The 14077-nt window shown below is 45.7% G+C and overlaps 1 protein-coding gene and 1 long non-coding RNA gene across 6 annotated transcripts in view; one reads left to right on the top strand and one right to left on the bottom strand.

Annotated features, from left to right (window-relative positions):
• Dlgap1 (DLG associated protein 1) overlaps positions 1–14077 on the bottom strand; it is a 672355-nt gene that overhangs the window by 251393 nt on the left and 406885 nt on the right. For all 5 annotated transcript variants that reach the window (XM_050166170.1, XM_050166171.1, XM_050166169.1 and 2 more), the window contains exon 5: positions 3945–4988. In XM_050166170.1, coding sequence (XP_050022127.1) covers positions 3945–4919 — 975 coding nt within the window. In that variant the 5' untranslated portion in view covers positions 4920–4988. The remainder of the gene's footprint in view (positions 1–3944; positions 4989–14077) is intronic.
• Positions 8315–13149, top strand: LOC126516042 (uncharacterized). The gene is made up of 3 exons (XR_007596005.1): positions 8315–8410; positions 9987–10176; positions 10959–13149. It is a non-coding gene; the product is annotated as an uncharacterized lncRNA (long non-coding RNA).

The following is a 14077-nucleotide window of genomic DNA, read 5'->3' on the forward strand; positions in this document are numbered from 1 at the left end:
AGCAGAGGATGAAGGATGGGGGAGAGGAGGGAGCAGAGGATGAAGGAGGGGGGAGAGGAGGGGAGCAGAGGATGAAGGAGGGGGAGGGAAGCAGAGGATGAAGGAGGGGGGAGAGGAAGGAAGCAGAGGATGAAGGATGGGGGAGGGGAGCAGAGGAAGAATGTGATCGAAGTTTGTTAGGCAAATGGATGAAACTATCATAATGGAAACCCATTTTTATATGAGAAAAAGTTCTGAAAATAGTTAAAGCAAATATAGTACTTTTCAAAGTTGCTTTGAGTATGGAGTGAGATCTTCCTGGTTTCTAACCCATAAGAGACATGAGGGAATTGGGCCTGATGAACAGAAAGAATTCAGACTTCACAGTGAAAAGAATCAGTTCTGGCTCACCATATTGCTGTGTGCCCTTGGTCAAGTTATTCAACATAGTTTTCTAAGTCTATTTTTTCTCTGTGAAATGCCTTTAAAGTTTCAAAGAACAAATTAAATAACATTTGAGAAGCATCTGCTTTTGGCAAGCATTTATGAATCGAGAGACAGAGGCCTTCCAACTCTTGGAAATTGCTCTAATTAGGAGACTGAAATACTCAATTTATGAATTTAAAAATGAGTAGAGAGATTGCAGCCTCTGAGAACCAAGTGCCTTGTTCCTAGTAGATCAGAGAGGCTCCGGAATCTGAAGGATGGCTCCAGCAACGTCACCGGTTAGTGGCAAACAGGGAAGAGAGCCAAGTGTTCCTGGTGGAATAGGCTTGTGTTGCTCACTAGACTGGCGATGATGATGTTAAGAATGAGGGTAACTCTGGCTTTACGTCACCTCTGATAGTAATATTACTAGACGACAAAACAAAACTACTTTTTCTTTCTGCAAATTTGTTTCCAAACTTCCATGAAATTATCCCACAAGAGCTGGTGGGAGCTGGTGAAGCCTATTTTCTGAGAAGAGGATCTACAGGATTCCTGATTCTTTCTCCCTCCTTCTAGAAGCAAGAGAACTGGGGGAACTCGGGTCTCAGGAGGCATCTCCCACTCCTCCTCTCCTCAGGGATATCAGTTCTTCCCTCCCGTGTAAGAACATCCCAGCCTCAGCAGGGGCGGGAAGAGGCCGCAGTTCTCCATGTGGCTTCTTTACTAACATGGAAACACAGATCAACATTGTTTCAGCTTGAAGGCCTTGTACAGAATAGGAATGCAATAAATGTATCAATGCAGAGTTCAGTTGTATGTTCAAAAGGATAAACAAACATGTTTCAGGATTAAATCTTGCCCAAGGCATGAAAGAAAATATTAACTTTTAAACAGTTTCAAGTTAAAAATAATAATAAAAAAGTTCCACTGTTCCAGGTGCAAGGTAAGGATGGGATAGAGGGAGGTGCATATGAGATGTATTATAACTATTGTTTTATAAATATATTATTAAAAGACTAGCCTAAAGGAGGTACCCAATGTGAAGGTAGAGGCTTCTCATCACTGAAAGGTGAGGTCCGCAGATAGCACTCTAGCAAATTCCTCACTGTGATTTTAAACTTTTCATTCTGATGTTACTGCAGAGCATTCACAATTATTATTTTGAAAACTCTCCTTCCTCACTTTCCTGCTTAGCTTTGGTCTGACATAGGAATAAGCCACGTTTCAGTCCTACAGCCTCCAGGTCAAAGTCTCTCCCTATTTCAAAGCCTCGGTTTCTTCTTCTGTGGGTGGTTCCCTCTCGAAGATGGAACCCACTCACCACAGCATCTGGCCCACAGTGGCTCTGCAGTGGATACCATCTTCCTACCATGGCACACTTTACCACTTTGGAGACTTTCACTTTAAACAGGCATAAAAAAAAGAAAGAAAAATGAATTTCAGGGAGGAAGAGCATAAACTATTGTACAAGCACGTGTGAGAATTCTATTACTAACAATGGCTGGTGCTGGATCTCTGGACAGCATTTTTCTTAAGTCTATTTCTTCTCCTTTCTCATCTCCTCCCATGACTTACAATAGCACAGACAGAACAGTCATTAGCGTCAGAGCCTTTTCATAGGAAACATGCCGATTTCTAGGGCACCCATACCTCCTTACTCAACCTTTTTTCAAGACTTTTTTTTTTTTAAATCAGAGTACTTCATTTTCAATACTGGATAAAATTTATGTGCTTACTGGACTGAGCCCCCAAAGTCCAGTTGAAGAGCGGGAGGAATGAGAATATGAGCAAAGAGGTAAAGACCATGATGGGTTCACCCACTGAAACAGTCTACCTGAGCTAATGGGAGCTCACCAACTCCAGCCAGACTGGGAAGGAACAAACATAGACCCAAACTAGTCCCTGTGAATGTGGCTGACAGCTGCATGGCTGGGGCAGACTGAGGGGCCACTGGCAGTGGCACCAAGATTTGTCCCTACTGCATGTACTGGCTTTTGGGGAACCTTTTCTCTTTGATGGATACCTTGCTCAGCCTAGATATAGTAGGGAGGGCCTTGCATCTTTCACAAAGCAACGTGCCTCACCCTCTCTGAGGACTGGATGGGTGTGGGGTGGGATGGTATGTGGAGGGAATGGGAGGAGGAGAGAGAGTGGGAACTTGGTTTGGTATGTATAATGAAAAAAGACTTTTTTTTTAAAATTACGTGCTTGAGTAATTTCTACATCCTTGGCTTGCAGCAATGGCCATTTTGGGAAGCGACTTGGGTGCCTGTCCCATTTCTGTCACATGCAACAGTGTAACTAACCCTTAAAACTTTATTTGAGTTCACTGTTTTTCTATGCTAAATAGGTCAGACAATCCTTTCAGCTTGAAAATTATTAACAGTTCTTTGACTGTATCTATGTCTGTGCACCATGCGTGTGCTTGGTGCCTGCAGAGGTCAGAAGAGGGTGTCAGACCTTCTGGAAGTGGAATTACAGATGGCTGCAAACCACTGTTGTAGGTGCTGGGAATCCACAAGGTCCTCTCCAAGAGCAGCCAATGCTCTTAACGGCTGAGACATTTCTCTAGTTTCTTTTGATAATGTATCTATACACAGAACAACCAGACAGTGAACTAGGCAATCCCATCTTCAGTGGGAAATACTAACATGTCTTTGTGACATGGTAGCTTCTTCTAAAGTTTGGGCAAGGGCTCTGTCCTTGCTCAGGACTGCCAGCCTAGAATATTCTCCGGGCTCAGGATAGATACTCTCAAAAAGGTTGTATTTAGCAGAAAGAGTTTAACGAGGGGAAAACGACCACCTTCTCACTGGAAGAACTTTTCCTTGTATTTCTTTGGAAGGAGAGAAAGGAGACAGCAACGCACCATGCTTTTAAAACCGGAAGGACAAGGAGAGCAGGGAAGGAAGCAACACAGGTGCTCTGGAAGGGGGGGCACGAGGGTCATTATGTAGAGCCCTGTGTCTCAGGAAAAACACCACTGGAGGGAGGACAGAGGGAAGAAAACTCCGCCCGCCTGCGCTGATATTTTTATCCAGGTGAATCTCGTTTAAGAAAACTGGAGGCAGAAGGGGAAGCGGGAGCAGAAAAGGAAAGGGGAGAGCTGGCCTGCCTTGGCGGCTGTGTGTGGGATTTACAGGCTGACACTAATTGTATTTTACTGCACGGATGCCACCTCTCCCCTGTTGTCCTGGGCTTCTACAGCTGTGCTTATCAGGTCCTCAAACTGCCTCCTCCTGCCTCCACCTCTGCAGGGCATCATCCTGCCTCTCTGTGGCTTAGAAGTGGGGCGGACTTGGGATAATCACGGCAATGAGGAAGATGTGTGCACACTACCTAATACCTTAAGGGAACCCGGGCGAAGCGGGTAGAATGTACTCCCTGGAATTTTCCAGATAGCTGCCATTAAGCCAATACTGAAATGATAACTATTTTGATTGAGTTCATGCAGACAGTTCAGAATGTAGCCAAGACTAGAACAAAGGAGCAAAGGCCACACAACCGAGGCAAGAGCAATTTAACACTGATAGTACCTGTAGGTACTGGCAGGACCGCTCCTGTTGGCAAGCTTCAGACTTCACCATGGCCTGGTCCATATTCACCGAGGCTTTCTGGTAAACCTCTCGGGCTCTGCTCACGGTGAGAGTGGAGGACCAGGCACTCTTCTTCAGAAGCGGGGCATCCAGACTGACTACCGGCAGGTTAGCACAGGAGCACTTGACATCATTGTTACTCCGGGAGGCCTTCACCGCCTGCTCGCTGATGGTGTTGTAGGCTTCCATGAAGTACTGCGAAGCCGAGCGGTCGGGGCACCTGCCCATGGTCATCACACCCGAGGGCGTGTGGTAGAGGCACATGTCGCCATCCAGGTTGTCATCTGAGCTCCACCAGCTGGGAGAGGTTGGGGAAGCGTTGGAGGCATTGGATCTGGCTTTGGACTCTGACCGCCTCTCCTTGCTCTTGCTTCGCTTGCCGTATCTCACAGTTTGCGACTCGTCGGGGCTGGCTTTGCCTCCATTGACGCTCCCTTTGGACGGCCCCTCCAGGGAATGCGACTTGGTGAAGAGCTTCTGGACCGAGTGGACCAGGTGGCGGATGCGGCCTGGGCTATCGCTACGATGCTCCACAGCGGTGCGCTTGTACTGGAGTGTGTGGTAACCATCCCGGCTGAGGGGCAGCTGCCTTTCAAATTGATCTAACAGGTTGGCCGGGATGCGATTGGCCTTGGTGGCCAGTGTGCGTGGCACCAGGGCACTCTCGTCCTTCAGCTCCTGTTGCGAGGTGTAGTGCCTGCGTGGGAACGTGCTGCTGGCCAGCGGGTCGCTGAAGGGCCCCACACACTCGGCCTGGAAGGAATTCCGCTGGGTGTAGTAAGGATGGTCCGCTGGGTGGTGGTCCACGGGGCTCAGCAAGTAGGGCTTGTGGTCCGAGTGGTGTGCCAGTGAGTCACAGGCCGACTCGCAGGTGATCCCGTGGTGGTGGCTGCGGCTACCCGATAACCCTTTCATTGCTGACCGGAAGCAATCGCAGGGGTCATGGGAACCCCGTTAAGTTCCAGACCCGTCTTGGGAAAAAACCTGAGGGATGAAGAGCGAGATAACGGAGTTAGCGTTTTCCTTGGTATAGGTATACTGTTCTTTCTGTGGCTACACGCTCCTGCTGGGTTTCTGAGGAACTTAGGTCTGTGCCTAAAAGCGGCTTTCATGCATTGTTGGAAAGGTTTTTCTCACCTTTGTGAGGGCGGGAGGAACTCAGGGACAAGGAAACTATTAAATGCAACCTTACTGTTGCTTTGTGTTCTGAGACAGAATTGCTACTCAGCCCAGGCTGGAGTGCTCCATCCTGCCTCAGCTGGAGAGATGGATCACAATGGAGTACTCCCATACCGGGCTGAAATTGTTTCCAAGTTCTTTGACACAGTAACTGTTTTTCCTTTATGAGCCCAGGAGCGCAATGTATCTTTCCCCTGCTTTTCTGCTTTCCTTCTTTACATGACTTAAAAAAGATACTCTATTATGTTTAGATGTGGGAGTACATATATAGGCATGTGTTGATGCCAGTTGAAACCAGAAATTTGGCATCCTCTGGAGGGTAAGATACAGGTGGTTGGGAGCTGCCTAAAATCAAACCTGGGGATTTTACTAAGCAGCACTTAGCCTCTGGCCCCAACTCTTTACAGGTTAATCACAAACGCAGAGCATCCAAAGGGCTGGGTTTATGTGCAAAGCCCTACCTGGCACCCATAAGCAGAGAGAGATGCTATGGTCTTGTGATTTTGTGACATCTCATATGTACTTTCCAGAAATCACAGTATTGTTTGCTTCTGTCTCTCCCAGCTAAAGTTCCTTGCAGCCTGGCTTAATGCTTCCTCCCTTGTATATCTTCCTGTTATCAACAAACTATTACTACAGGCACAAAGAAAGCATTCTGTAAGTGGGATTTAAAAAGACAAGATGAACAAAGAAGCCGGTAGCAATTAAACCATGTGGATATAACTTTGTATCATTCTGTCCACCATCACTTTCTGTTTGAAATTCTGTAGGGATAAATATAGTACCCAAACATATCAAGGTTAAATACAACTATGTATTTGTGTATTAATAAAATTAATGTTAAATACAAGCCCACATATTAATCAGCTACAGAGAGCAAGACCAATAGCCTGGAGAAACAGGGAAATTTGTCCATGTATTTCTGTTCTCAGATCCAAGCGTCCTGTAAACAAAGTAACAAAATGCATTGACTGAGTCTCAAGTCATGCCTTCTGGTTGCCATGGTTTGGATCCTAAAGAGCCCCCAAAGGACAGTGTGTTGAGGGCTTGCTTGGCTGGTAGCCTGCAGTGTCATTGGTGGGCCATGGATACTTTGGTAGATGGAGATTCTGGGAGATACTGCGATCTAGGCTCCTTTTCGCTCTTGCTCTTTCTAAGTCCTGGCTGCTGTGGGGTAAATAGGCTTCCTCCGACACACATTTCTACCATGGTGTGCTTCTCCATCACAGGTCCCAACCGACAGGGCGAAGTGAGCTAGCACATCACCTCTGCAAGACCAGGAGCCCAAACAAATCCTTTCTTTAAGTCAGTTGATTTTCTTGGTTGCTTTGCCACAGTGGAGGAGGGCTAACTGGTTTAGTTTTTTGTTTTTGTTTTTCTTTCCTAAATGTTCACAAGGAAAGCAGAATGACAAGAGGTTGAGAGGCTCTTGGCCCCAAGGATCTGAATAGAAGACTCTGGACCTCATGATCTACGTACCCTGCAGGAGATCGTACCTGAGCTCAGGTTGTCCCAAGCTCTGGAAACAGTCTGTGGCTCCAGCAGGGAACTTGATTTTCCTCTGACTTTAACACAGTGTGCTCTTCAGGACCTGGCTGGGGTCATCCCGACAGTCTGCTTAAAACCTTTTGTTTTTCTTAAGCTTCCTACAGTACAAAGATTGTCATTTTAAGCATTGTTCTGGAAAGCGAATTCAAAAATGTCATTTCACGTTTTCACCCACGGCAAGACAAATGGCTGGTGAGCACACCGGGTAGGCTGAAATGCATGTGCCTGGCCTCATGAAGAAAGACAAGGACTTTAGGGAGGTCAAGGCTTGCCTGTTCCAGAGGACACACGGCATTTGTGAGCTCATGACAATACTGATGTTTTTATACCCCCCGAAGCCCCCTGAAGCTCCTCACTCTCTCTATATCCCCCCGAAGCTTCTCAATCCCTCTCTTTTCCCCTGTCTTTCGCCGCTCAGGATTGTACCTGGTGCCTTGAACATGTTAGGTAAGTAATCTCTCCCATTTCATGGCTTAACAGTTCAAAACTACTGATGAGAAATTTTAACCACTGGTCTTTTGAAATTGGTTAGTCTACTGAAGGAGGGCAGCGGAGACTCAGTTCGTCTATCTAGTCTCAAGCACAGTGTAAATGCTTAATCATTGATAATGCATGCATGCAGAATTTTCCCGGAGGGTCCATACTGCGATTCAAGTAACTTCTGCTGACAATGTGACAATATGGCCATACAGGGAAGACTGGGTGTAGGGATAAGTCCCACCCCTTAGGGGGCGTGTCCGCCTCAGGCTAAAGTTTGCCTATAAATTTGGCGAGCGTGCTCCCAGCGCTCGCTTCTGCTTTCCTGGTCTCCGTGGGAACGGTGGTTCTGTAAGTCTATTCCTCCATTAAAGCTGTCTATATTTTGACAATCTGTCTGCATTCGCTTACGCCGTTACAACTGGGGGAGCATTCCCCTGGCATGAAGGAATCGGCGGGTTCAGCGAGGCAGAAGATGGCAGGTGAGTCATACTCTCGCACCTCTAACATGTCTGCTTCTGTCTCATCAGGTACCCTGACTTCTACCTGCCTGGAAGTTAAAGTCTGGGAACTTTCTCTGGCCCAAAGGATATCCACACAAAGATGGTATGTCTGGAGGAGAAAGAGCGCGGGCACGCGCGCAAATGACACAGGCATTTAAGACTTATGATAGACGTGGACCAGGAAAAGCCTGTGAATAAAATCTTCCCCTGGAGAGATCCTAATAAAAAGGGAAACCCTAGGGCAACCCTTTTATGAACCTGGGACGGTAGCAGCAGACTACAGCAGGAAAGGATCTAGAGGGGTTAAATTTACATCTTTTTTTTTTAAAATTATACTTTTTTTAGATTTATTTATTTATTATGTATACAACATTCTACCTCCATGTATGCCCGCACGCCAGAGTAGGGTGCCAGATCTCATTACAGATGGTTGTGAGCCACCATGTGGTTGCTGGGGATTGAACTCAGGACCTTTGGAAGAGCAGCCAGTGCTCTTAACCGCTGAGCCATCTCTCCAGCCCTTAAATTTACATCTTTAGCAAAGCTACGGTGCAAGCTGACTTCTGAGAAACCTCTCTATTAGCCATGGTTTTGTTTTTTTCAGATATGGACCCAACAGTAAGAAAGCTAAGGAAACACCTAGGTGGTGGAGTGCGTGCTGAGCACGGGAGAGAATTCGGCTTCAGTCTCCGTACTGTGGTAAATAAATAAATGTACGCAAACAAGCTAAAGAGGGGACAGTGCTGGAGGCCTATACACATCTATGCGTTTTAGGACTATACTGAATTGCTTCTCGACATACAAGGTAACTGAGACAGGGCTTCAAGCGTGGCTTCTGAAGCAGCTGAGTCTTGGATAGATATTTGTACTAAATCAAATGTGAAATTGGTAAGATCAGAAAACAAGGATTTGCTCTAACTTGTACAATATTATTTCTATCAGGTAGTCAGTGATCATCTTAATACATGAGCAACATTTTATGGGATATGGTAGTACCTGAGGGCAGGCAGAAAAAAATGAAGAGTCCTTTTATGACTATCAATGGTGAATTACACTGCATGATGTACACAATGATAATTTATGTAAATTAAACATATACAGTATGATATTAGCTAAACTTTAAGTGGGCTATTTTCATCACAGTGACAAGTACCTAAACCTTCCAAGCGGCCAACAAATTTCATCAGGACTGAATGTAGTCTCTCACTTCTTCCTTCTTACTGCTTGTGGAGGGACATTGAACTTGTCATTTTCCTTTGTGTCAGGGGATTCCTATGGGCCTTGACCTTCACAGAGTGACATATCAGATGTCCTAATATCAGTTATTTACATTACGAGTCACAGCAGTAGTAAAATTACAGTTATGAGGTGGCAATGAAATAATTTTATGGTGGGGTCACCACAACATGAGGAACCTGTATTAAAGGGTCACAGCATTAGGAAGGTTGAGAGACTCAGCTCTATGCCATGGTAAATTAAGTCATAATATTGGCACTATACTATCATAAATGTTTTTTTTTCTTTCTGGTTAAGGTCAAAAAAGATGGTCAGCTTGGCTCTTTCTGTAGAAGATCTCACACTGCCTTTTATCCTCTTTCCATTTTAAAAGGAAAATTGATCAATTTGTGGTTAGAAATCACAGCAGCACACTTGGCCACTTCCTGTTGAGCAAGACAGATGACGTCACATGCTAATGTCAAGGACCATGGATAGATAATTGTGGCCGATACCTACCATGGAGATCTTGAGTTCTCTTTCCTCATGCTTCATACCCTCCTTTTTCTAGCACACCTCTCTCCATGACTCCTGTTTATTGCCCTCCTAATTGATGTTTATAAGTGGCATCCATGGACAGCACTATCTCCCACCCGTGGTGTGGCCAACAGCATCAGTATAAAGCATTAGTGGAGCACCGCTCATGTGCAAAATCTAGGGCTTGCTGCTGCAAACATGACCAAATGCACACAGAGAATCCTTACTGAAGGGGTTATGATTTTCTCAGAAAAATATGACCGAGGCATGCATGAGAAAAACCTAACTCACGAGTCTCTTCATTTAATACAGTCTTCAAGAAGGAAGTAGTTGAATTAGGTTTCAATGGGCTGTAACAATTTCTAAAAATAGAAAGGGGGAACTGGCTCTTTTGCCCTTCTCTCTGAGCAAGGCTGTGGAGTGTGGTCAACACGTCTCTGGGAATGTTTCTATGGCTACAGTGATTGCATCTGATTCTTTCTTGTTCACTACGACATCAAAATTATTCTTTGTTGTCCTCTAGGTTCAATTTTGCCATCAGATCGCGTGTCCTGATGCCTGCCTTGGAGAATTTGCGGCTCTACTGGTGACCGTGAGATGAGCTGACTGTGGCAGGCGCATTGTTTTTACTGAGTCCCTGTACCTGGTGCAGGATGGTGGCACAGAGGATGACTGAAGCCAGAACGGTTAAGCACACAAAGGAAAATCTCTAGGTAGGTAATGTGCAAGACCCAACGCAACACACAAACAAACTACACATCAGAAGATGCTGACAGGGGAAGATATCCCCAAAGCAGATAAAAGCAGGTGATCCCCTTATTTCCTCCGTTTCGTTTTGATTTCTGTGCACGTCTTTATTTAGAGCTCCTCCTGTTGGGTTTCTTTTACATGCAGAGAAGCGTCAGCTAAAGGCCTTTGGTCGCCTTCCTCGGGGTAGCGTTGGCAGGCAAGCAATCACAAACTGTGTCACCAACAATGTGGGGGAGCTCCTGCCCAGAGTGTCATGCTCTGGCTGAGGACGGCAATGGGGCAAGGCGATCTTTATGGATTCTTCCGGGGTCAAACTACCTTTCTGGCTTTGCTCCATCTGCCTCTGACTTTCTCATGCCAGATTATCACATTGAAATGAGAAGAGATAAAAGATTCTCTTATCAAAAAAAGAACAACCTAGCCCTTGAATAACGACCACACTTCCCAGTTGTTGAGCAGAGCTGACTAATTCTGACTAATGGAATATAATTAGAAATGGCACGTGCAATTTCTGGAAAAGATCTCAAAAGTGAAGTTCTCTTTTCCCTTCCTCTGGCTGGAATGCAGATCCGAGGGCCGGTTAAGCAAGTGATCTCATACCACGATATAAACACTGTGTATTGAACATGGTAGAACACACACACAAAAAAATAAATAAATAAAAGATGTTCTCACCACGGTGGAGTGCCATGCCACCTAGTATCTTGTTCCTGTGAGAGGAAACTGACTTGTGTTTGGTTTGCAGCTCTGTTCTGCTTCCTTGGAAACCAGTTCCTGGATGAGATGGAGCAGCTGAGGCCCAGTCGCAGAGGCCACAAAAGCAGCCATGCCATGATGGAGAACCACACCTTGCAGGTGGGGGCACTCCACTTGAAGAGCTAAGAAAGCTAGTGGCGTGGCATGACTGTAGGTGTCCGAAAGATTTCTGTGCTTGTTCCCAGGGAATAAATTGAGGTAAGGTGGACGAGATGGTCCAAGGGAGCAATTATTTCACGAGAGAAGAAAGAAGGGAGAGGAAGGAACAGCCTGAAGGAGCATTGGTGATGTACTGACTAACTGGGTGTTTCCCCAATTTCTGGTCTCTTAGCCAGATAGGGATGTTCCGATCACAGCCTGAACACATCCCGCACCTCTTCTAGAACGAACAAAATACCCGAGGTGGAGGATCCAGCTTTCTCTAGCATTTTTTTTTTTAATTTACTTAAAATAAAACCTGGTTCCATGGGCAGCCTCCTAACCTGTGAAGTAAAGAAACTCCCTTTTAAAATGAGTACCCCATAATGTCTTTCATTATAGTAACAAAGAGGACCAGTACACTTAAAGGCACACAGGCATTAGTGGGGCCCCTCGGAGTACACACCGTGCGAAATACCCCAATTGTACTATTCAAAGCGCAACGCTGAGCCGCTCTGTGCGTACAGAGTGTACTTTGGCTTCTCGTTACCATTAATTGCCATCCCGATCACCTGCAGGTTGATTTTGCGAATACCTCTTTGAATCAGGGGCATTTCTCTCTCGAGAAGATTTGCTATTGTATAAGAGAAACAAAACAAACAACCGAAGCCTTCTCCAATTTAGTCACAGTAGGCACCGAATCACAGTAGCCTCCCAAAGCTTGCAAAAGGCGGTGTTGTACCAACCAGCTTTCGAAGACTCAAACGGAGGGGACGTCCTCGAGAAAGGCTGGGGGGTGGGGCATCGTTAATACCGCTATGGTCTTGGTGCTGTTTGGGCACAACATCGCAGAGACTGGTAGAAGATTTTTATGTAATATGCCACATTTCTTTGGGCTAGATGGAGGGAACGGTGGCTGTCTTCACTGTGAGGAAACCAGGGCGTATACTCCCTGTGTGTCCACTGTTTTCTGTTTCCGCTGTCTCTCCAGGGCAGAGCTGATTTAGTGGAGCCTGCAGATGGATGCCCCGAGAGGGAGGCAGGAGAGTGTGATCGCCTCGATCACCAGCGGTCAACAAATGTTCTTCCCAGAGATACTGAAGGGAAAGGAACACCTCATCTTCCGGGGTGCGGCTGCTTCCGCGTATTGACAGGGGAAGACTAAAAACCATCAGCATCTTACTAAAAAAGTTGAGAAAAACTTGCGAGCTACTGTTTAACCGAGAACGAAGAGCAGCGACAGATTAGCACGGTTTTGTGGGATACAAGCCAGCTGTGAGGGAAGATGGGAAGGCTGCAAAACAATGACAGCTAAAGCAACGCAACAATGCAACTTGGGAACAGCAGTGGAAAACAACCTCTGATAATAACGCAGTTATTTTTGTCTGTATTTCTCATAACTAGCTAAAGAGTCTGGCGAGCATGTTCTGGCATATTCTAGACGAGCTACTTCACAGTTAGAACACACACACACATACACACATGCACGCATACCCACCCACCCTCTGAATCATGTTTTCTTTTATAATTTCTTCTCTTAAAAGCAATTGTGCTTGCCTTACAGAGCTTGTAACACAATTCTTCTATTCAAAGCAATTGCTTGCCTTCCAGAGCTTGTAACGCAATTCTACTCTCCTGAGTTCTGAGGCCTCGGAGTACCTGCACGGAGGTCCTTTTGTGGTAGTCATTCAGTCAGCAGCTGCACTTGGGAATTTTCTGCTACCCACAGCATCTGCTGAGGACACCCTGGCTGGGTTCTGTTGAGGCAATCACCACGTTTCCCGAGCTGACTGGGCAGTTTGAAAACCAAACTCAAGGACGTTTGTGCAGAAGCTTAATTGAGCGAGCCAGATGTTTCCTCTAGAGAGTCAAATGGAAATATTTCACAGTCAGTGGATCTTTGTGAGCACAGCCAAGGTCAAGGAAAGGAGCACCTACATGGATGCTACAGGATGGCAGAGTTATCTGCTATTTAAGCTACAGGATAGCGAGGCCACTTCATCTGCAGAAGGAGGGAGTATAAAGAGAGGAATCAGTCTAGAATCTAGGTAGCCATGAGAATAAATAAGAATAAATAAAGCAAAAAATGTCTCCCAAATCTCTTGGATCTAGGTAGTTTTCTTTTTTCTCTTTTTTTTTTTTTTTTTGTTTTGTTTTTTGTTTTTCGAGACAGGGTTTCTCCGTGGCTTTGGAGCCTGTCCTGGAACTAGCTCTGTAGGGTAGGTCTCAAACTCACAGAGATCCGCCTGCCTCTGCCTCCCGAGTGCTGGGATTAAAGGCATGCGCCACCACCGCCCGGCTCTAGGTAGTTTTCTGCCCAGCGTTGCTGAGATCTTGATGCAGTTTGTGGCAGAAACATGGTAGCCCATAAAAGCTTATACACACACATAAAGGGAATCCTTCTTCAAAGTTGGGGTAACTACTAACATACCAGAACCACTGTCAATGATCTTTGCCCAAGGAGGCACGAGTTGAATCCTCAGACTCAGTTCCCTTGGGATTGGCTAAGGTGTTTTCATATGGTTGCACACAAACCTATTTATCAGGCATGCTACGTTATGAACACTCATTCAGATTTCGTATCCGCTCATGGAAAAAGCTCATGAGTGGCCTCCCTCTGTGACAAGGAGATGGTCAGATGTTGTGTAGGATATGAGAAGAGACTCCTTCTCAGCATCTGACAGACTCACTTTCTTCTGGTGAGCCTGGCTTTCCTGGCTTCTACAGTGGTTAGTTAGTGGCGTCCAGACTTTGGCCTACTGAAACACCTTTCCTGCATTCTGTTTCATCGTCGGGTCATTTTCAAAGCGCTCCACTTTCAACCAAAGCTTTTTTTTTTTCACTCTTTTCACCTTAGCGTCCATTTTTCTTCTCTTGAGGATTGTATATCCAATCTTAAATTTTCAAACAAAACAAAACAAAACAAAACCCCCAAATTTATCTCCACTAAAGAGTCTAGAAACATGGTTG

Source organism: Alexandromys fortis, unplaced genomic scaffold (assembly GCF_014885135.2).
Source record: "Alexandromys fortis isolate MF-2015 unplaced genomic scaffold, M_Fortis_MF-2015_v1.1 scaffold_143, whole genome shotgun sequence".
NCBI classification, from domain to species: domain Eukaryota; kingdom Metazoa; phylum Chordata; class Mammalia; order Rodentia; family Cricetidae; genus Alexandromys; species Alexandromys fortis.